Source organism: Urocitellus parryii, chromosome 14 (genome assembly GCF_045843805.1).
Source record: "Urocitellus parryii isolate mUroPar1 chromosome 14, mUroPar1.hap1, whole genome shotgun sequence".
NCBI classification, from domain to species: Eukaryota; Metazoa; Chordata; class Mammalia; order Rodentia; family Sciuridae; genus Urocitellus; species Urocitellus parryii.
In genome coordinates, this window is record NC_135544.1 from 54,696,183 (window position 1) to 54,720,483 (window position 24,301).

The 24,301-nt window shown below is 40.5% G+C and overlaps 1 protein-coding gene and 1 pseudogene across 1 annotated transcript; both read right to left on the minus strand.

Annotated features, from left to right (window-relative positions):
- Nucleotides 1–970: 970 nt before the first annotated feature.
- On the minus strand, nucleotides 971–20,629 carry LOC144250076 (uncharacterized). Its single transcript, XM_077792469.1, has 5 exons — nucleotides 20,427–20,629; nucleotides 5,505–5,631; nucleotides 3,995–4,121; nucleotides 2,691–2,773; nucleotides 971–1,933 (listed from the first exon to the last, which is right to left on the minus strand). The coding sequence occupies exons 1-5, from the start codon at nucleotides 20,627–20,629 to the stop codon at nucleotides 971–973; spliced, it is 1,503 nt and encodes a 500-aa protein (XP_077648595.1).
- Nucleotides 20,630–21,236: 607 nt separating this feature from the next.
- On the minus strand, nucleotides 21,237–22,913 carry LOC144250077 (ubiquitin carboxyl-terminal hydrolase 17-like protein 6; annotated as a pseudogene).
- Nucleotides 22,914–24,301: the final 1,388 nt, after the last annotated feature.

Consider the following 24,301-nt stretch of genomic DNA (forward strand, 5'->3'; position numbering starts at 1 on the left):
GGACTTGTGTATGTCAAGAGAGGATTCAAATTACTTCAACTTTTTTCATACTGATTAAAGGGTGTTCTTCAATTATGGGGTGCTCAGATTTAGATTTCACAAGTACAATTGAACGTTTCTTCACATTTTTTTTCATTGCTTTATTGAGGTAAAATTGAAGTACAATAAAATGCACATATTGGAAGCATGCAATTTGATAGTTTTGACATGTACGTGACTAATACAATTTTATATTTTAAATTTTAAGCATTTCCATTGCCTTTTAAAAAAGTTGAAATCATGCAGATTGTTTAATGCATAACTGATTATATTAGAAATCAATCATCTTAAGATCTATAGAATCCCATCACCACACTTCAGGTCCTTCAACACAAAATGGAACACCTATACATATCTCACAGGTCAAGGAACAAGGCACAAGAGAAGGAAATAAACAGTGCTTTGAAAGAAGTGATAATAAAAGCTTCAAATATTAGAATTTCTGGGATAAAAGTGCACTCAGATGAATATTTATAACTTAACATATTACTAAGAAAGAAGCTAGATTAAGAATCAAATAATTTTCAAATTTGGAAGTAGGAAAAAATATGAGTAGGAGCAAAAATATGTGAACTACAGAGAAAAAATTTTTAGTTATTATGTCTTGTAATAGCAGTTTAGAATATATGCTACAGAAACTCAAGTTTGTCTCCATCATGGGTTCCTACATGCAGAACATTGGCAGGACCTCCCAAACAGCTGACATTCCTACAAATGATTTCTTGTACATTTTCTTGTGCAGTCTAAGGTAGTAAGATTGACTGAAGCCTTTCCCACATAGATGCCACTCATGAAGTTTCTCTCCATTGAGCTGGCTTGATTTTTCTAAGGTCAGGCAACATTCCAATGGCCACTCTCCAAGGCAAGACATGTTTCATTTTTCCATACTAGGGTGATGGCCAAGGAGTATGCCACACAGATGGCATGTATGTTATTTTTCTTCAGTGTGTGTTCTCTCATGAACTCTGAGACCAGATGATCGACTGAAGGCTTTCCCACACACAGGGCATTTGTATGGTTTCTCTCCAGTATGTGTTTTCTCATGGTGTCTCAGGCCAGAGCATGTACTGAAAGCTTTTCCACATAGGTGACATTTGTATTGTTTGTCTCCAATGTGTGTTTTCTCATGTTGTCTAAGGCCAGATGATAGACTGAAGGCTTTCACACATACATGGCATTCATATGGTTTCTCACCAGTGTGGATTCTCTGATGTGGTTTAAGGTAACTAGATTGACTGAAGGACTTCCCACACAGGTGGCATTGATAGGGTTTCTCTCCAGTGTGTGTTCTCTGATGACGACTAAGGTGAACTGAATTGCTGAAGGCTTTCCCACACACATGGCATTTGTATGGTTTGTCTCCAGTGTGAATTTTTGCATGTATTCTAAAGTAGCATGATTGGGCAAAGGATTTCCCACACAATTGACATTGGTATGGTTTCTCTCCTGTGTGGATTATCTGATGACGATGAAGGTGAACTGATTTGCTGAAGGCTTTCTCACACACATGGCATTTGTATGGTTTCTCTCCAGTGTGGATCCTTGCATGTATTCTAAGGTAGCATGATTGACCAAAGGATTTCCCACACAATTGACATTGGTATGGTTTCTCTCCTGTGTGGATTATCTGATGACGACTAAGGTGAACTGATTTGCTGAAGGCTTTAACACACACATGGCATTTGTATGGTTTCTCTCCTGTGTGGAGTTTCTCATGCATTTGAAGGCTGTATAATTTACAAAAAGCTTTCCCACACCAATGACATCTGTATAGTTTCTCTCCAGTACGGACTTTCTCATGCATTTTAAGGTTGTAAGACTTTGTGAAGGCTTTCCCACACACGTGGCATTCATTTTGTTTATCACCTGTTTGGGTTCTCTCATGTTGTCTATGCTTAGAGCAGTAACTGAAGACTTTCTCAGAAAAATTATATTCACAATTCTTTTCCCCTGTTCTAGTTTCATTGAGTCTGCTTAGATCAGAGGTTTGATTAAAGGATTTGCTGCATAGATGACATTCATAATGTATCTCTCCAGGGTCATTCTTGTTGCATTTTCTAGGTTGTAAACAGTTCCTATGTCCTTTCACATATTCTTGCCCTTCACATGAGACACAATCATTTTTCTTGTTTTCACCAAAATACAAATGGCCAGCCAGGGATAGTGCACAGTGTTTGTTGTCCCAGTGGTTCCTTGCTTTTCTCCATTTTAAGGAATTCTCTTTAAAATGAGATTCCTGTTTTGTAAAGAAGATGAACATTTCTTAACAATGTCTCCATATAAACTTAATTTTTCCACATAAGAGTCTTAGAACAATCCATTATAATATGAAAATGAAAATCTTCTTACTTTTAATTCCGTGAACATTATAGATAATTCCCAGGTGAGCCAAGTATTTTTCTGTTTACTAGTATTTTATTTAAAGGGGCTCTGATTAACTTTGTCTTCAATATTTCAAATAGCTACATGAGAAATGCTTGTGCATTTGGAATCTTTTTAATTTCTTCCAGAATGCAAGCTATACAGATGTTTTGACACAGAAGTTGTGTATTCCCAACATAATGACAGCCATCAAATTGTACTCGGTCACTAATTTAGTCCACAGCAGGTTTTTAACTTACATAATTAGTGTTCCCATTCTTGAAACTTACCATTGACCTGTTGATGGGTGTAGCCTTTCTTTTCAAAACTGCTCTGCATATCATTTCATGTTTTTGATATTCATTTTCCATCCCTAGAAGAGTTGGAAATACAAATTAGTAGCATGAAATTCAGAGACACAATTTGAAAGTCAACAAACTCATAAGAATGTATTTTTTCATCATTGACTCTTTCATGGAGGATATGGCTTAGATAAAAAAATATATATCTTGGAAAATTAAAATGCTGGGAATTATAAAATAAAAACATCAACATAGAATTATTGTTAAAAAAGTAATGGAGAAAAAAGTTTAAAAGAGAAAATCTGAAAAAGAGACATGAAAATTGACCTACAAAACACACTAACAGGTTTTCTCCTCAATGAAAATATAAATATAGAGGAAACATTTTGAATTTAGATTAAAAGAAGCAATGTCATACATGAGAAATTTTGTCCCATGGTCCCCTACTATATTTTAGACAACCACATTAATTTCACAGCTATGTCAGTTAATATTTCCCAGCTCAGTCACTGGCTGGGCAACCATCTCTGTAGAATCACAAATGTCTCTGTCTCTTACCTGCACTCTGCCTTGGGAGAAATCCTGTCCCTTCTCCCATCCACAGTATTTTTCCTTCCTCCACACACAAAGTCACATCTGATTTGCAGAACAGATACCCTATGCATGGTAAAAAAAAAAAAATAGCCATTGGATTTTAGCATTTCTGCCAAAAAATGTGCATTAGTGACAAGGCCAAAAGATGACTTAACAACAATAGAGAACCAAGGCACTGGGAGAAAGTATTTAGCAGAGAAAATTTTGAAGTTCACTCACTGCAGTCGAATAAAAGTTAGAATGCTCCTATACCAGGGAGGACTGAAGGCCCCCATGCTCACAATAACATTCAAAGAATGCCAAATCAGCAGTTCTTTCAGGCACTTCATCTCTCCACTAAATATTACTTTCAAATGGAATCCAAAAATCACACAAAAATGTTCAGAATTCTCTTGTTTTGGTACTCAATCCTCCAGCACAGTGACAATATAAGTATAATTACTTTTAAATATTTGGTCTATGTATAATTTAACTTTAATGGATACATAACATTATGGTGTGGACTATATTGTAGGGTGGTGTAAAATAAGTTGTAATTAAAGTAATAAATAAGAGCAGCTTTCTTGCATGTAATTATAAGTTCTATGAGAAAGTCAGGACAAAGATTGGAAATGAATAGAGAGAGGCTATTCCAGATACTGTTATTGAAGAAATAGGTATACCCTCACATCTTTCATATGTATCATTAATGGACTTACCAACTGATACCAGATGATTAATGATTTCCAGCATCACTGATCGGTGTAGCATTTTCTGAGATGGGTCCAGCATGGCCCACTCTTCTTGGGTGAAACTTATGCTTACATCTTCAATGGTCACCAATTCCTAGAACGGTATTGACAAGCTAGTTTAGAAAGACCAAGGAGATCAATTTGACAAAAGAAGGGTTGAGAGGACAGCATGAGACAGAGGGGAAACTAGATATGCAGGAGATCAAACTGTTAAAGCACCAGCCTATTCATTTTCAGATTCCAACATTCTTACTTTCAGAAACCCAGAATGTACATACATTGAATTCATAGAATTTATAGTAAAGGAATATGGAATGATAGAGATTCATGAAATATGAAAAAAAAATTTAAAGACTGGTAAGAATAACTTTCAGTCAGGCTATTATAAAATTTTCACTTGAATCTTTTCAACTAAAATTTAAATCCCCATTTATTTAAATAGCTTTCCAGAATTATCACCAGGCCAACCTTAACATTAATTTGTCATCTTGAAGATTGGTTATGTATAAAATAGTCATTTTCACAAAGAGGTATCTAATATCCCTCATCAGTGAAATATTTAGTAATGTGAGTGTTTAAAAAGCCAATGAATTTCTTTATATCTTCAAAACATGTTTAAACTATAACCCTATAACCAGAACAATGCAGTCATTCTTGAACCAATCTTCAGAATTTTTGAGAACTGAGCAAACTACATGTAACTTGGTGTCAGTAGGAAGAGTCACTCTTCTCAATGTGACCAAGGAGGTCAGAATAAGGTTAAGGACAGACATTTGAGCAGCACAAGGCAAAGTCTCTGAGACTTGTACTCTGAGGCAGAATCCCAGCAACCATCCCTTACTACAACTCTCATCCTCAATTCTCTCTTGAGCTCCAAAGACTACTTTTCAATATCTCTCTGATATCTTGATCTCATTTCTCTTTTTCTTTACTAGTTTTCATGTATCCAGTTCTTCAAAAATTTGCTCCATCTGCTATGTGATTTACTAGTATATTTTAATGACAAACATCAATTAAGTTAACATACCTTGATGTAAAAAACTTCCAGTATGAAATATGAAGGAATATTTTATTAGTAAGTTGTAACAACATTGGGAATAAAAATGATCTGATTAATTTAGGTTTTTTGGGGGGGATTATCAAAAGTTGAAATTTATTCCATAAAACTAAGTTTAAAATTGCAAAAAAGAAATTATTTCTCATGCCTTCTCTAGTCTAGGTTGTTTATTTTTTCTCAGTATTACTTGAATGCCTGTGGCACTGGGTCAACAGAATTCAGCTGCTGGAATATCTGCCTCCATGTTGGGCTGTGAGGTTCTACTCCTCACTCATTTCCCTCACCTGAATTCACCACAATCCAAACATCATTGCAATAAGTAGCATCATTAATCAGCAATTATTTCAAATGAAGTCATAGGCAGAATGTGAGATTCAATATGTCCCATTCCTTCTGGAAGTACACAGCCAGGAATGGTACCATGGTATAATGGTGTCCTAACAGGAAGGACATCAGTTGCCTGCTGAGGAGTTCCTGACCCATGATGACAGCTGCAGAGTTGTGGGGTACAGGACTAACTCCTGCTTGCACTGAAGACTTGGCATCTCTGTCAATAGGGGGGAAATTTCAATAGAAAAGCCATTCACTGCTCACCCACCGATGGATTCTTAGCCATGGTTTTGCTTTCTGCAATCTTGCTCTTCACTCACACAGTCCAAACAATTTCCAGAAAATACTGTGGATGAAGAAGAAAAATCATGATATTCAACACATTTAGAAGACATTCTGACTCCCCTCTCATGAAATCCTAGACATTCTTTTGTCTAAAATGCAGTGCTAACACTTGGAAAATTCAGATTGTCCAAGAGTTATAGGTGCAGTACTCTGTTCATATTCCAAGATCAAAATTCAAAAGAATGTGAACATGATCGCTAACAAAAATGAAGGAATTAAACCTCCATACATGCATTTACATATATATGGAGAACCTTGATTTTCACATATGAATTGCCTGATAAAGGGTCCAGAGTTATAAAATGCTCTTAGATTTTGAAGAAGCATCACTTTTTTAACCAACATGCAGACTTTGGTTTCCACTTCTAGGGAAACATTGTGGAATTTCTCAGATTTCACTGATTTTGCTCTATTTGTTAGCAGTGATTCTCTAAGTTAAATTGTGTCCCCTTGGAGTCTCACTCCCAGCCAACCCTCCCTCACCCATGAGGTAGATCTATTCTTCCTGGATTTAGGAGCAATCAAGTCAGGATCTCTATTATGAAAGCCTGAATCAACTCAAGTTGCTTTCCATTTTGAGGAATCAATGGCACCATCCGGCAAATCCAGCCTTATAGTTCCATTTATCCAAATCAGCTTAAGTACTGGGTTCTAGTGGGAGTGTCAGGGCTGGTCACATTAATTTATATTAAGGATGTTCAGAAATGATGCTCATAGATGATGACTGGGGATCAGGATGAAATCTATTTGATTAGTCTGGTCATTTGTTAATGTGCTAGTTGAAACCTTTGAAATCCTGTTCAATATCCATCCATCATCAGCTTTGATATTTGTTTTTAATTATAGATCCATACATAGGAGACAGATATTTATAAATTGTAGTGTATCCATCAACATATCATAAATTTTGTGGAGGAATTGCAATTTTTATTATGAAGACTAAAATTCACTCACATTACTGTGCCTCCATTGAAAAAAGAGAAAAATCCAGGTGCAGCGATGCACACCTGAAAGACCAGCCACCCAGGAGGCTGAGGCAGGAAGACCAAAGTTCAATGCCATCCTCAGAAACATCCAGGCTCTAAACTACTAAGTGAGATTCTGTCTCAAAATACAAAATAATAATAATAATAATAATAATAATAATAATAATATAAAATAGACTGGGATGGGGATGGGACTCAGGGGTTAAGCATCCCTGTGCTCAATCCCTGCTCTCAAAATATGAAAAATGAAAATAAAAAATAGAGTGCTGGGAATGTAGCTCCGTGACCTGATTTCCCTGAGTTCTATCCCAATGAAAAACAAAGAAACCAAACAAAGAAACACAAAACAAAACAAAAAAGCACCAATAATTTACTAAATATGATTACAATTTTTCCAATATTTGGTTATTATCATAACCTTGTTGATTAAAGGGCAATTCATATTTTAAAAATTACCGAAACAAAGATTCACATGGTCTTCATTAGATGATGAATTTATCCAACTGGAAAATACGGCAGCAACAATTTTCCCTTTTTTTCCCTTTTAGCTGAGCGCAATGTCTTTGAACACACCAACACAACCTTGAAGCTGACCTGCGATAGTGCCTCTGCTGTTAAAGAGCACAAGCCCTACCTGTCAGGGCACGGTCTTCCTTCTCATCTATCAAGCTCACTCTCCTTTCCCAGACCCTACCATTCAGGATCCTCCAGTGCACTGAACCCACCTCCCAAACTCCATTCTCCTTCTCTTACCACTGCTCAACTTGTTATGTTCTTACTCACTTCAACACACACTCATCAAGCTCATCTGGTGTTTGCTACACCATTTCCCACTTTTGTCCTCCAGCCCCTGTAGCAGGGGAATGCTTGTATGCGTCTTTTCTTCAACTGCATCTGAGAACCCTTGACTGTGGTGTTCATCCATGATTAAACTCAGAATCACCACTCCTGTTGGCTTTCAAAGTATTTAGAATCTGATATATTTTTCTAAATAAGCCATAATTTTATGATCCACAAAATTTTTCTTCTCAAAATTGTTGAAAATCACCTTCTAATTTCATCCATATTTTCAAAAGATTAGTACGCCTGCTGCTAAGAATATTGTGTTAGTTTACCAAGTTTGAATGGGCTCTCATAAGAGTTTCATAACTTTCATAACACTAAGACAGAGACAGGGTGGCTTTAAAAACAAAATGATTTTCTCATGATTCTGGAGGCTAGGAGTGTGAGATCAACATGTCTGCAGAGCCTGTTTCTACAGAGACCTCTGTTCCTGCCTTGTACAGGATGGCAGTCCTGTGTCTCTACATAGTCTTCCTGCTCCCAACCATTCCCCAAACTCCTTCTGTTGTGAGAGTACTGATCATATTGCAATGTTGTGTCCACAATTATCTTGATTGAATTTTCCTCTTTTAACACCATATGTCCAAATACAGTTAACTTTCAGAAAACAACAACCTAGCTATAGAGCAGTTTTGAAGAAACTAACAATTGGTTTAGTGCTTCTCAATTAGTCATTCATGTGGGCAAAGTTACACTAATCCACATGTCATGTGATGTCAGTAAGGGTATTGGTACAACTTGTCCTCTCCCTCCAGGTCCCTTAGGAAGACATCAGGGAGGAGTCTCTCTGTATCCTCACTATCAAGGTAGGGTTTGAGGCATTCCTCACCACTGAGATGCAGGCTTGGGAATCCCCAGTCCTCCCAGGATATTTCAACATGCATTGGGTTCCCGTTTGAAGAAGAATTAAGTAATTGTACTATGGTGACACAGGCATACCCATGTTTATGGCAGCACAATTCACAATAGCTAAACTATGGAACCAGCCTTGGTGTCCATCAACAGATGACTGCACAAAGAAAATGTGGTATCTTTACACAGGGGGGGTTTAGTTAGAAAGAAAAATGAAAGTCTGTCATTTGCAGGAAAACAGATGGAACTAGACACCAGTATGTTAAGGGAAATAAGTCAAACTCAGGAAGTTAAATGTCCTGTGGTTTCTCTCATAGGCAGAAGCTAGAGAGGAAAATAAGGGTGGGTGTGGAGGTCCTAAGAATGGCAGGAGATCAGTAGAGGAAAGGAGCAAGGGGTGGGAGGGAGGCAGCAGGGGCCTAAGAAAATGCTGGGGAGTGATATTGGCCACTTTGTGTTGTATACTGTGTGCATGTACGAATACGGAGCAACAAATCCCATTATCACGTACAAATATAATGCAACTCTAAAAAATGTAGAGAAAACTAAAAAGAAGTCAGGACAGGTCATAATAGCAAGAAACCAAGGAGAAAACTTCAATCACCAGAGACAAAATATAAACCCAAGGCATACCTTGAGTGGTTTAGAAAACTCAGCTACACCCTACCTGCCCTCAGTCACCACCCAGTTAATCCCTTTAAGGCTTTGTATCACTGATTAGGTGAAAGTTATCATAAGCCAATCTCTCACCTCTAACTTTCATGCATTGTCTCTCATGCAAGCCTTGTGAACCTCATATCTAAACCATGACCCCCTAATCTCATAATTCTCAGTGTTCGGGATGGGATAAATCCTCTACTCAATGCAGGGGATATGCCTCTTCTCAATGCCAGACATAGTGAATGGTTCTTCCCTAGTGCCTTTTTATATTCTAGCAATGCAGGGATAAAAGCAGAGACCAAATCTACAGTACATGAGAACAACTTTAAACACACAGTAAGAGAGAAATCAATATGAATCGGTGTCAATGACATAAATAGAAAATCCAACTTCATAAAATTGGTTTACAACAAAAACCCAGCTTTGCAAGATTTTTATAGTCCAGTTCATCCATAAGAATGCAGCTAATGAAAAAAAGAAACATCTACCACTTGAATCAGAAGAGCCTTTTTGTATTTGGTATTTGGTACTGGGGATTGAACCCAACAGACTCTTACTGCAGAGCCACAAACCTAGTAATTTTTGTAGTTTTCTTTTGAGTCAGAGTCTCACTAAGTTGCTGAAGACCCTGGTACATTACTCAGAATTTTTTTTTTTTTTGCAATCCTCCTTTCTCAACATTGCAAATGACAAGGATTACAGATATATGAATTCATTTCCATTTCAATGATGAGTCATTTAAATTTATAACCACTAGTTATTGGTTGTTCATAGTAAGTCACAAGATACAAAATCATGGAAGAGGAAATTAAGATTATAACCTATATTCAAGACAAATGGAAATGGTTTCTAATAATCAGAGTAAGAGTGGAGAAGTCCCTGTTGAAACAATACAAGTTAGAGACCATACATGCTGCTGTGATGGCACAAATTCCAAGAGAGAGGGTTTATTTCACTGTGAGCAAGGAGGCTACCATCCCATTGTCTGGAGAACTCACCAGGGAATAAGAGATGGAGGGAAAGACAGCCAGTAGGGTTCCTCATGTGAGCAGGGACCTGCTCTTCTCCCAGGCTCTGGACCCTTCAGTGTCCCTTCTCTGAGAACAGGCAACCTCTGCTTGACTTCCTTTTTTATATGGATAATCAGTTACTAAATCTAATCAGGGCCACATTCCAGGGACACACCCTGGCTTCACAGACTCTGATCCTATCCTGTCTTCAGATGGGAACACACCCTCTCAGGCTGATTGGATATCCTAGACTACATTAAATCTGTTTCCCCACACCTAGTCTGAGATCCATGAGGAAAGGCCACTCCTGAGGGGATTTTTCAAGATAACTTGGGTGTTCATTCACTTATAAATAGCCCTGGGTCCATCCTGTGCATGGGAAGCATTCTAATGATAGGAATCTGGCCAGAAATCTGGCAGATAAATGTCCCATGGGCAAAAGGCACAATTGCCTGGCAGAATAGTGGATTTTAAAACGTAATGAAAGGTGAATAAAAAAATTTTCAAGAAGAAAATGGTTTAATAAAAAAATTGTTATTGTGATGGAGAGGGCCATGTTAGGGCATGGGATAAATTGTATTTCCAAGAAGATATTGATAATTTGTTGCAAGGTCTTCTGAAAATGTCCAGTAGAGGAACCCAGTGCACAGCCACTGCTGTCCAAGGCTGAATGGAAAGCACAGTTCTGTAGAGATTGAGAAACTACTGTTGATAGACCCAACCTGATCTTTTCTTAAAATTGGGCATCTTGCCACAAAGCCATGAAAAGATAATTTCGGCTTTACTATAAATTACTGCAAATTCTGAACCTGCTTGGAATGCCGGCCTGTGCCTTGAACTCACCCATGCCTGGCTCTCTGACCAGATAGCAGCCCTCTCTGAAACTTTAGTGATGCCTCACAAATCTTGGCCTTCTCTGGCCAGACAACGACCCTCTTTGAGGCTCTAATGGTCCTCATAAATTCTAATGTTGGGGCCAGCAAAAAATGTAAACTACCATTAGTGTGATTTTGTCAGAGTTCTGTTATCTGTAACCCCCCTTTGTGTAACTTTCTGGGCTATAAAGCTGGGCTGCAGGAAAGCTGGAGTGCTGTCTTGTTTTCGCCATTTTGGAAGGGAGAGGCACCTGGCCAGTTGAAATAATAAGCTTGCTTTAATATGATTTTAATTGGAGTCAGTGGTGTTTTCTTGCTTCCTGGTCTAACACTGTGATTCCATTTTTGAAACCCAGCTTCTACCTGAAGGCCTGTCCAAAAGGAGGGGACGAAGACCCTTGTCCTTGGAAAAACCAACAGAGCACTCCTAGGCACCTAGCAACTCTGCTGAGTTGTTTGTCTGCTAATAACAGGAGAGATCTGTGATGCCAGGTGTCCCTGACTCAGTTAGGCTAGGTGAGATAGTAATACCCTAGCAACCACCAATCAGCATGAGACAGGGAAAATACCTGGGATGCCAGATATCCCCCCAGTAGTCTCAGTGGTTGATGACATGTGAGGAAACCATGTAGTTTAGCATGTACACCCCTGAAGGCTTAAACCAATCAGTTCAAATGTATCCACCTCTTGAACTCACCAATCACCCCTACACAACTTCTTCCCTCCAGTGAATGTGCTAATCAATGCTCAGAATTGTTGTTTGATTTTCCCATGGTGTGAAATGTTTTGTGAGTGATGTTGTGACACATAGATTATCCCCCCAAAACCTATGAAATCTCACTGAACAAAGGACCAGGACTCACTCTTCAGGACCCCTGTGTCAGAAATGGTTGTAAGTCCAGGCTCAAGCTTGCAATAAGAACTCTTGTATGATTAAATTGGATTCAGCTCCGGGAGTTCTATTGGGGTCCCATGAATCTGGCATTATGTATTGGGGTCCCACGAATCTGACATTATAAGATGAGATGAGATAGAAAAAAGAGGGAAGATCTAGAGGGTGTCTCCCAGGGTTAGAGGCCAGAGGAGGAGAAGATTGTCAGTTTTGAGAATAAAACGTGAATATATAAAATGAGCAGACTGTGGCAGCAATGTGAATGTATAAAATGAGTAGACTGTGGGGACAAGTAGTGGCAAGGGTAAAAGGTGAAGAGGGAGCAGGCTGTGTTGTCCAGCAATTTCACAATCTGAGCTAGAAAACCATTCTGATACTGAGAAGGAATCAGTATGGGAGAGAAATTGGCTTTTCCCAGCAATATAGAGAATGTTGGAGTCTTGCCAGCTTACAGACCCTCTGTGTCCACTTCCTGCCCAAGAAATTAGAAATCCCTGCATTTTTTTTTTCTGGTTTTTGTTTTGTCTGTTTTTTTCTTTTATTATTCTTTTTCTTGGTGAAGCCAGAATTAGACAGGCAGTCAGCATAGATAGGCAAATCAAATCAGGTCAGATGAAGAGGCCAATTTTGAGTGAGTCTGGAAGTTGGACACTGTCCCCTGAGGGATCAAAATGTTAATTCCTTTAGGGAGCTTTCTCCACACCCAGCTCCAACCTGTTGCTAAGGTGACCTGTCCCAGGAATTCTCCCTCCCTATAGTGAGCTATAAAGTTATTAATAAATGTGCCCTAAGCTGCTCCACCCTGCCCTTTGCCCTTCAGCCCAACTTTTTCCCACCTTTTGACCATCCTTCTGAGCATTCCCTTGGCCTAGTCCTGTAATCAAGAAGGAGAAAGATAAGAAGAGGGAAGGAGAACAAAGGAAGTCTAGGACCTATAAAAAGGGCAGGACACCTCACTTCTTGGGATACCAGGATAGCAGCTATGGCACCCTTCTCTCTCACAGGAGAAGTCTGTTACCCAGTTTTAAATAAACCCTGCTTTATTGGCTTGCCTCAGCATGCTTCTCTAATGCTACACTTCAACATGTGAGGGAGCAGAACTTGTAATGAGGTATCATTGGGATTGCTTTTGATTGTGTACTCAAGGTGGAGTGGCCGTGGGTCCTGTATTTTCACTGACTTCAGTGCCCTAGTCTGGAGTCCACCTGGACACAGGAGTGGGAATGTGCTAAAGTTTTACCAGGAGCTTTGGGTAGTGACAGAAAGTTTGGCTTCTAGGCTGTAGGTCTGCAGAGTTGAGACAACCAAAAGGGGAGTTCCATTTCAAAGAGGGGATCTGAACTCTCAGATAGGGACAAAGCCACATGGACATAGAACTGTGTATAGTTGGGGTGTAGAAAGGTGCTACTTTGAGCATTCTAGCTCAGTATGCCCCAGTTCCCCCATGCCCAGAGGTGTCTGGAGGCAATTTTTAGACTCCTCCCCCAGCACATGGAAAGCACCTGAGTCTTGCAATCTGCATTGACTCACAGGCTGTTCAGGAGAGGGGACTGGCCAGCATCCGCAGCCAGAGCCACACTCCCAATATAGACAGAAGAAGAGAGCCACTCTGAGGACTTTTTCTGCTCTGAACAGGAAAATTTCTTCCAACACTCATTAGCAGGCAAGAAGCAGGCAGAGCAAAGCAGAAAGACCCCTGACAAGTTTGTCCAGTTTGGGTCAAAGTTGAGATGCAAAAATGAGTAGAATATTTTCATGTCAAAACCACTTTCAAACTCAGGGATGTTAAATCCAAATCTATGGAAACCTCCCCATTTTAAAATCCTCAGCAAGGACAAAACCCAGATCCCTTTGTGATTGTTTTTGCACTACTTCTTTACTCTCAAGTGTCCTGTAAAATCTCCCCACATTCGTTCTTTCAAAGATCTATTAAACGGGCAAACTTTTCAATTACCTGGAATTTTCCTCAGTAGTTTTCTCTCTTCTTCATTCCTTTCATTACTCTTTCACTCTTCTTCCTCTTATTTTTCTGTGGTCTTCCTTCCATTTCTCACTTGTTTCCTTTGTATTTTCTTTTTCATCCCCTTCCAATACATTGAGTAGTGTTCATAGTTTGACTAATGCTTAAGGATTCAGCTACTGTTGAACCACAACACAAAGAAAAGATCACTGACTCCAATTTTACATCAAATTAAAGAAAGCTTATATTGTGTACACAAGAGAGATGGCCAGTGACTATCTCACCCCAAAAGCCAGTCAGAGAACAGCAACAACTCACAGGGAAGAAAAGGTTTTTATAGCACAAAAAGTTACAAAGGGAGTGTTGTGGTAACTTACAGCTAACAGGGATCTGGCAAATGTAATACAAAGGCTGATGTTAATGATCAGGTTAATGATCTACATGGCTTAATATTTCAAGGTAGAGAGTAAATTGAGATTCTAACATCAGAATTATGAGGCACTGCTCAGGTTTTAGGGAGGGTTTTTATCTGGTCAAGGAGAGACAGGCATGGGTGAGCTCAGAGGACGGGCAGGAATTCCAAACAAGTTTGTACAGCAGAGGGTCAGGCCAAATAGAAATCTTACTATTTTATAGTAAAACCGAAACTAACTTTTCATAACTTTGTGACAAAATGACTCCCAACCTTAAAATGGAATTAGGCTGGGTTCATCACCATCTATTGTATTTATTTCTTACTTTTGTCATATTGAACATAGTTTTAGAGATCAGTAGTAAATTTTCAACATATGTTAATGAAATGTTATCATATGTTACATGGATGGCTAAAAGTGAGCTCTACTCTCCTCTCTAATTGGAACTGGAGATTGAACTTCCCTTTCTGATTACATTAGAGGACCCTCACACAACAGAAGCAACTGAGTACATTGCAGCATGTGCTCCAACAACTTAGAGCATAGAAAAACCTGAAGAGACAAGCCAGCAGGAGGCCTCCATAGGTTACAACCAGAGTAAGAGGGCCCTCAGAATTGCATTAACCAGTGACATGCAATAGAATATAGAAGAGTCTTTACAAATTAATTGACAACATATAAAATGCAATTGTATTTTCTAATATGGCATGAATTGCATTAAGTAGACACTGTAAATTAATTTTTCTTTTAAATCATTTTTCCATTTTGTTTTGTGACTCTATTCTGTAAAACAACCATGCCAAGTAGAAGGGTTATGATGGGGGCAAGATGTTCTTTTCGTTTTGCTATAGAAACTTTTAAGAACATGGAAATACCTAATAGGGCATTGTTTGTATAACCAGGGCAACAGGGCTCTGTTTCTGTAACTGGGGTGATTGGGTAACTGTGATTAGTTAGGCTTCCCACCACTTGACTGCACTCTCCCGCTTCTGTAACCTGGCTGGTTTGAATTGGCTGGACTCCTGAACATCCCTTTTGTGGTTTTCAGGCTTATAAGGAGTGCCCTTGTACTCAATAGAGGCTTGATTTGATTATATGTGAGTGGTCTGGAAGTCCATTTATGAAACCCCAGGACAAAGCTTTACTATAACACCGGGTCACCACTGTAGTCAAGCACTTCTTCATATTTAAACTAACTGTATTTGTTAGACATTTAAGTTTCTTTTCTTTGTTCTATCTATCATTTCACTTTATAGTATTAATTAGAACTTTGTGCTGGACTCTGCCCCCAGCACCCAAGCAGGGCAATGTGCCTTTGAGTAATCAGGAAGACATCTGTCCTGGACCATGTGTTTTCAAGGCAGCCATCTGTCAATAACACCAACATGAGAACACTCTGCCCTGCTGTCTTCCACCCAAACCCTGAAATTGCTTTCTACTCACCTCCTGGGCCAAAAAAAAAGGAGAGAGAGAGCGACTGGCACTGGCACCTGCCAGGCAAATTTAAGTCACTCTGGGCAGAACCCTTTCCTCTGTGTTAAGACTGCAGTCCAAAAGCCAGAGGGGTCTCCCTTAAAGTTGCCAAGGCTGCCTCCAAAAGGCATGGCAAACCTAGCACTCAAACCTAGGTGCCGCCAGGTGTCCTGATGTGACCAAACAGCCCTGTCTGCAGCCTGCAGCATGTAGAGAGAGGACCAACACCCCAGACTCAGCATCAGGGCCCCAGGTGAAAGTCAAGCCCTTGGATCCATAACAAAAATAGAAAAAACCCCACCGTACTTAGCAGCAGCCCCTTCAAAACTCCCCAGGGGGCATTTTCTCCCCCTCACGCTGTGCTCTATTCTGTCAGTCCCAGCACTTTCTACTGAGTATATTCTCCATAAAACTTAGGAGCTCACACTGTCTCTGTTGTCTAGAGAGCAGAATGTTATTGGGTTGAAGAAGTAATTCAATGTCCGGGGCTCTGAGCACTAACACTCTCAGGGCTGGGCTGTGATTTGTGGCAATGATGAAGGGAATTTTTAGATACAATTTCCATTCACTGTCAGTTAATCACAGGGAAAAATCCAGAGTCAATCTAAGTTGACCAGGTGAGCCTGACACTTTTATCCTCCTGACTCACAAATGGGAATTACAGGCAGTTTTCAACCCTAAGAAGGTCTCTCGCTGGCATTAAAGATGCAACCTTGGGTTGGTTGTGAGATGCAGTGGTGCACTGCAAAACCAGGAAGCCTGAGGCCCTGACTTCCCTCTTCTGAAATGGAAAAAAAAATCATACAGGGTACCTCATAGAATAGAAAGGGACAGGGACATATAGGAGGGGACAGAAGCCAGAGTATGGAAACTGAGGTCCCCAGCCCCCACGGAATGGAACCCTTCCAACAGTCTGTGGGATATGAAGAGGACCAGCAGCCTCTCCTGAGATCACAGCCCCAGACAACACCTACTGGAGGGCCCTGAGAGGTTTGCAGAGGACCCAGCCTGGCCGGACCTGGAATCCTGATTTATAAATCAGTGACTTAATTGTTTTTAACCATTTAGTTTGTCCCAATATATTATACATATTTGGAATAAAATGTGTAGATACATTTTTCTCCTTCTCCCTCTTTCACTACTGCATGAATCCAACCTCCAAATAATGGCTAAACTATGTTCATGCAGCAGACAGAAACCTGACTGCAAACAGGAAATGATGTTGAATAAGGAGCATCCGTATTTTTGGAGTCCACTTAAAAGTGAGGCTGGTGAAATGCAGAGAGAAACAGAGAGAGGACCCCCAATCAGTCTTTCCTTTTTGGAGGTGACATAATGTGTGCTGGATCTTAGTACAAAATTATAACTGGGAAACTTGTTCAAGGAGCATCCTAAGAGTGGTAGTTAACGATAAGAAATTGTGAATCTTCATCAGTTTTGTTATACTGATATGAGACCCTCAAATAACTCTCAGACTACACATTGCCATTCCAATGAAGCCTTTATTGCTGTCCAGCAGTGGACACTCTACTCTCTTAAAGTGAGATTGTGAGAATGGCTCACTCCCTTCAGTCTGACCTCATATTTAAGCCAAAAAACCATGAAAAGGACATTATTGGTTTAACAATGCAAGAAGCCAAGTTACAGAAGTGAGAGATTACCATCAGGCCCCAGGAGGCTTAGCCAATCAGAATAACCCAGTTACCCTAGTTATAGAAACAAAAGGTTGCTGTGAGGTATTTCCCTGTTCCTGAGGGCTTCCACAACAAAAGGAAAAACAACTTGCCCCAGTAGTGACCTTTCTACTTGGCATGGATGTTCACAAACTGGACTTCCTAAACAAAATGGAGTCACTATGGTCAAGACATCTGTCTCATCAGTGTTTGTTCAATTTTTTCTCTCTAATACAGGGTATTGTTCTATTTGTAATTCATGTTGAACTGAGAAAATGAATACAATTTAACTGACTACCATGAATTTGTTTATCGTGACACTGTGAGCAACACAGGAAAGCAGAGATGAGAGAACATTTAACTCATAGGTGGAATTGCTAAACTTTCTCATTTTTGTTGACTTTTTCTGAAGGGTTCCACCAGTTATCACAAAGGATCAATTTGGAATAAGACTCAGGAAGTTCAGGATGAGGAATACAGGCAAATTCTGAAGGTATAGAGGGGGGAGGTATTTGAGAGCTGAAAATTACTAATGTTGATGAATAGACAACGAAAACATTTAAAAAATCTCAGTTCCCCTGTGTAGATAACTAGTAAACCACAGTGCAATGGAATAAACTAGAGTTATGTTAGACAAGAGAGTGACATTTCTTGTGGATCTATTTTTACATATTTATTTGTTTATTTAGCTACTAGAAATTAACCCAAGGAAGCTTTACCACTGAGCCACAGCCACAGTCCTTTCTTTTATTTTGAGAAAGGGTTTTGTAAAATGCTGATGGTCTCACTAACTTCCTGAGGCAGGCCTCAAACTTGTAGCCCTCCTGCCTCAGCCTCCTGAGTTCCTGAGATTAAAGGTGTGCACCACCAACTCCAGTTAATGTGCATGTATTTATTTCAAAAACCAAGTTGGAGGATGAAGCAGTATATTGGAAATAGTACATAAAATTTCTTTCATTTTCAAATGTGTATATATCACAATGTTTAAATGTGCAGAAATGTCAAGCAGTAAGTTTCAAAGTATTCCAGAAATGATTGGACAATGATTAGATCAGATGTGATTGGATCCTATTGACTGGATTGAGACTGCTGTCATGTGACTTTGAAAGGTGATCTCATCAAACTGCCTTTCTAGAGCCATTGTATGTAGATTGGGTGATAGATTCTCCTTAAATTGGTCTAGTGCTTCAGTGAAACAAATCCTCTAAAACCTGTTCACTTTCCTTTTTTATTTAATTTGTAATAATAAACATATAAATCAAATAAATTAGAGATTTAAATTCAGGAAATGACAAACTTGATGATGATATAAATTAGGTTATTAAAATGTCAAAATCCAGCTCTATTATATTTCTTTTCTTAATGTTCATGGGAAGGGATAGGGGCTTCTATTAAATATTCCTGAAAATATACACAATTTTAATTGGATAAAAGCAAGATAGATATATTTCCCAAGTACACATTTTTCAAGTTATATTATTGAGATTTGACATAAAATACTTAGAAATACAGAAAAAAACAACATAGATAAAATATCAGACTTTTAAATTTTAAATAAATTTCAGATTGTTCAGAGAATAAAGAAAAATGTGAGTGGGAAATTGCAATGTATCTGGAAATTAAGCAGTTGATCAAATTATATGACCCACATTTGTTAAAGGCATTTGAATTTATAAATGAATAAATTTATAAATTATAAATGCATCTGTTGAGATGTTTGTGTGATTTTTGTCCTACATTCTATTTATGAAGCATATTACTTTTGTTGATTGTCCTGTGTTGGACCATTCTTTCATACTCAGAATGCAACCAACATGACCATGATGAACAATGCTTAATGTGAGGTTGAATGTGATTTGAGAATATTGTGTTAAGGATTTTTGCCTCTTTGTTCCTCAGGAATAGTAGTCTGGAGCTTTCTTTCTTTGAAGGTTATAAAGTTTTAAAGTTATCCTGGTTATATAGAATGTATATGCAAGTGTTACCTTTCTGTTTCCTGGAATATTCTGAGTAGAACTTGTACTAGTTCTTCCTTAAAAGTCTATTTGAATTCAGCTGTGATACCATCTGGTCCTGGACCTTTTTTTTTTTTTTTCTTCAGAGTAACCAATATAATTTTGTTTACAAAAAAACATGAGCCTCCTCTTATTTTTATTTTTAATTTTTCAGGGTGAATGAGAATGATCTTTACACATTTGTTTGCACTTTGCAAATATTCTGCAATGGGCATATTTCACATTTAAAACAAAACAATACCCAACGTTGATAGCTTCCCAAGAATGAAAGAGTCATGCTGACATCAGTCATGAGAAGTCACAAAATGCCTCTCCTCCCTGGTCCTCAGGCATACTGGGGAGCTGGGGTGCAGCTCGCTGCCTGGATTCCTTCCCCAGTACTCCAAAACTGAACAAAACAAACAACATGGCCAAATGATAAGAAATGGCTTATAAAGCATTTGACAAATGACATTCAGGAAACTTTTAGGAATTATATTTGTTAGCTCTAGAAGTGGAAAAACCTTGCTGTTAGGTCTCAACATCTAAAAAAAGAGACAAGCTGACCACAGAGACCGTGGTTATCTTGCCCTGCTCTGGGACGAGCGAGGTGCACTAGTAAGAGCAATCCCAGCCCATTTACCCAAAGATTATGACATGGGGTGCCCCAAGGCCTGCAACAGTTTTCTCTCTTGGCTCCCACTATAATAAAGTGCAAAATCTGGGTGGCAGCTGAAGGCCCCCCAGACCAGATCCTCCTTCAGCAGCTGCTCCCACAGGCAGACTGTCAGTGTCGCAGTGTCACAGAAGTCAGAGATGCAACCCAGGAGGTGAGGTGAACAGGCTGTTCTTCCTGGGCTCTGACCTCTGGGGCAACTCCTTCTCTTTCTGAGGAGTGACCTTGATGCTCAGGGCTGGTCCTTCCATATGGTTGTGACACACTTCTAGGCTGGGCTTCACCCTAGGGGTGGCAGCATCTTTCCTTCTGGGCACTGGATTTCCCTGGGATGTCCTGTAGAGCCTTCAGGTGGATCACCTTGGAGGCCTGGTCCCAAGCCTATTCCACTTCCTTTTCTGGACCTGGGTTGGTCCTTCCATCCCATCCTTCTGACCTTCAGCTTCAGCTGCAAATTCAGAGTTCAGGGAGTCAGGAGAACTATCTTTGGAATCAACCTTAAGGCTGCAGGCTTCTTCCTCTAGAAAAGCCATTTCTTCTAGCGAGGGGTTCGCAGGGCGCATAGAGGATCCCTTGGACAAAAGGAGGCCCAGTGCTCCTAATTAGGCAGCCTTTGGAGGTGGCCCTGATCACACCTGGACCACAGGAAGAAGAGGAAGGAGAGGCGAGGGAGGAGGGAGGCAGAGGAAGAAGAGAAGGAGGAAGAATTTCTGCAGTGGGATGAGTTCCTGGATAATCACAGCTTCCTCCTTATGACCTTTCAGGTGCTTGGGGCTGCTGTCCCCTCGGGAACGTGATGCAGGGCTGTGAGCTGGCAGCTGGAGGGGGCCACGTCCCTGGGCTCTGGAGGCAGCTGAGCTTGTTGGGACAACCTTCTGCAGTGGTACTTGACCTTGAACTGCTTGGATGCCACTGGCACCTTTCCCTCTTTCCACTGCCCATCCACCACAGTTATCAAGGTTTCAGAGATGCCATGGCACTTTGGAGAAGTCCCAATGATTGGAGACTGACTAAAGGCTTTGGTTTGACTCCCAAACCCACAACTGGATTCCGTGATCACCCAGGCTTCTGTTTGCACTCCTCTACTTCAGGGAACTCAAAGCACTCCAGGGACTGCTAAGTGCTTACCATTAGTTTGCAATACAAAGGCCTTCACAGTGCCCTGGATTGCTAGACCACAATTACTGTCCTCTTGCCCTGCCTCTTCTTCTTGGTGGCTCTGGGCCTTCCTGCAACACATGGGAGTTGGCCAGTGTTCACCAACTCCTCACCTACTCTGTACTTGGTATTCTTGTTCTGATTGTATTTTTCCTGCTTATTGTTTATGTTCTCCTTTTCTCTGTGTTTTGACTGGTGAATCACAACAACATTGGGAGGCAGAGTGAATTCCACTTTCCTGAGGTTGAATTCAGACTTTGGTCAGTTCTGTTCTTGGAGAAATTTCCACTGATCCAAGGTGATTTCTCCAGTAGCTGTATCCACCAAGCGCTCTTCTGGCTCTCCTGCTTTGCTATAGGAGTCTCCTTGGAGCTCTCCTTGAGTGGCTCCCAATATTGTGTCCTCAGGCCCAAGAGCTATTGTTTCCCTGCCCAGGGACACACTCCCATTGTCAGTTTCAAGTTCACTCTTCTGGACATAAAAGAGGACATAGGCACGCTGACTCAGGACACAAGCAATGTCACAGGCCACTACCTTAGCATCGTCCATTTTGTACCATTGGCTATTCCCAGCTTTTATGTAACAATAGTAATGTCCACTGCGACAACTCATCCCAGAATGGACCAGCACAGCATAGAGGGTGTACACCAGTGGGCCTCTGCCCTGCTGAGACATGTATGGCTGCATGTCAAGACACTCAGGATAGCGCACGTGCTTAGCAATTTTTTCCCCTGTGAGATCTGAGAATCATTTCAATATAAGCATAATAACGTTTGGTGCCTTCTGCAGGGTCAGGGTCTTTCAGGCTGGCCTCTTCTTCTGACAAACACCACACTGGTAGGCATTCTCCCCTTCCAGCCACTCAGGCTTCACCAAGTGCTTCAGTGCATGCTGCACACTGGGAGTTGCCGTGATGTCTAGCATAATGTCCAGGTAGGGGTCAAAAGTGTCTGAAAGGCCACAGCAGTGGAGACACTTGATTTGCGATCTTCAGCACCCTCCAAATATCTGGCTCATGAGGGTAGGGTCCTTTGGGTGAGCACCCGGCCGCTTATGCCCACAAAGACATGATTTCTGCATAGCATGGAGAGTGAAGAGCAAAAATTCATGGGCATCTTCTTGCCGGGAAGTGTGGAAGCCGTCAACCAAAGCAGGCAGGGGCTGAATGACATCCCCGGGGTGGTGGAGAGCCCGTGTCATGTGGGCTTGCATCACACACAGCATGTAGACCCTGTGACGAGGACAGTGTTGACAGTGCTCCTGGTACAGCATGTAGTTGGCCAGGGGAGGTGTGTATGTCAGGCACTGCAGGGCTGCATTCACATAGCAAGTGTTTCCCATGTTCTGCAGCCCAGCACCAGCTGCGGATGGTCTCTGCCAGTTCAGACAAAGTTTCCCTCTAGGAGCCAGCAGTGGCCCGACAGGAGCTGAATTCTTATTTAAGTATGAGTCAGCACAAGGTGACAATGATGACTCTGCAGGTAGAGAAGAACCCAAATGGGCTTTAGCATCAGCTGCATTTGATGAACATTCAGGTTTTATACAGTCATGAAACTGAGACTCACCTCCACAGTGGAGTGAAGCTGCCTCCATGTCTCCAGGAGCAGTGACCACCAGGTTTCCCTGCTGAATCTTGAGCAGAGAGAGCTTCTCCTTCTGAGCCGGCCTGCAAATGACAGCCTGGTCCATGTTTTCAGCCTTTTATAGCTCAGCCTCCTGACCACACCTACTAACTTCCTGCCAGATTCACCAATCACCTGCAAGTACTTAATTAGACTAGGGATTTGGGTGTGGTCAGTTCACTTCCTGGAGAGACTGGTTGACTCTTTTCCCTGTTTGTGGATCTCAGGAGTATTTTTTTTTTTTTGAGAGAGAGAGAGAGAGGGAGAGAGAGAGACAGACAGAGAGAGACAGAGAGAGAGAGACAGAGAGAGAGAGAGAAGACAGCAAAGCACAAGAGAGAGGAAAAAAGAGAAAAGAGAGGGAGAGGGAGAGAGAGAGAGGGGGGAAAAGAAAGTGACAGGAAAGAAAGAGAGGGAGAGGGGAGAGTTTTGAGAGCTGAAATCTGATGGGGTCTCTGGGTCTGCAAGCTGCTTTTTTGGCCTACAGTGATTGGATCATACAGTAGTTGCTAAGGGTCTCATCTTCTGCCCTCAGTGAAAGGGAATAAGTTAGATGTGGGTTTCCTTTGCACCAGATGTGTGGGGGTCAAGTGTTCAGCCGTGAGTGGGGTTAAGTGTTCTGACTTGAGGCAAACAAGGCATAAGGAACCAGATGGGTGAGGGTCAAGTGTTCAGCCCACCCTGCAGCTGACATTGGTTTAGCCTGCTCTGCCACCAACAGGCCCCATGGAATAGGTTTCTAAATGTCCCTCCCTTTCAATTGCATGGAAGCATTTGAGAAGCATTGCTTTTAGATCCTGTTAAAAATTTGCTGAAACTCAGCAGTGATCCTATCTACCAATGGATGTTCCTTGGGAGAATCTTTACAACAACTGGTTCAATTCCTTTCTTGTGTTTTGAATATATACTGAGGTCAATTTTGAAAGGTCATGGGCATTTTATGTCCAAGGGCAGGAATTTGTTCACTTCCTCAAGATTTTCAAATTTATTAGCATTTTTTTCAAAAATAATTCCTCATGATTCAGGATTCTCTTAGTTTCTCTGGTGTCAGTTGCAATGTTTCCTGTCACCTCTAATTTATTCAGGTCACCTGCCTCTCCTCTGTTATTTTATTTGTGTTTACATTTTCTGGGTTTTGTAGCAAAAGGCCTTTCAACTTTATTTATCATTTCATCACAACAGTTGTTTGTGTTATGCATCTGTTGTGATATTTATTATTTTATTTTTTTCTACTTTTGGAGGTTTGGGAGCCTCCTTAGGCTACTTATTGGAGATCACTTATACATTATATTTACATATATAAATATATATGTATATTTATCTAGGCACTCCTTGCCAGAAGCTTTCCTTTTAGTGCTCCCTATTGTGGCATCCCACAGGTTTTGCTATATTGTTACCCCATTTCCATTAGGCTAACGACATTTTTTAATTTCTCCCTTTCGGTTTTCAAAGATT

Coding starts and splice junctions, on each gene's coding strand:
- LOC144250076 (XM_077792469.1), bottom strand. CDS start 20,629: ATGCGCCCTGCGAACCCCTCGCTAGAAGAAATGGCTTTTCTAGAGGAA. Junction 4,122..5,504: donor TAGGACACCATTATACCATG/GTACCATTCCTG, acceptor ATACCGTTCTAG/GAATTGGTGACCATTGAAGA. Junction 1,934..2,690: donor CACCCATCAACAGGTCAATG/GTAAGTTTCAAG, acceptor TACTGCTCTAAG/CATAGACAACATGAGAGAAC.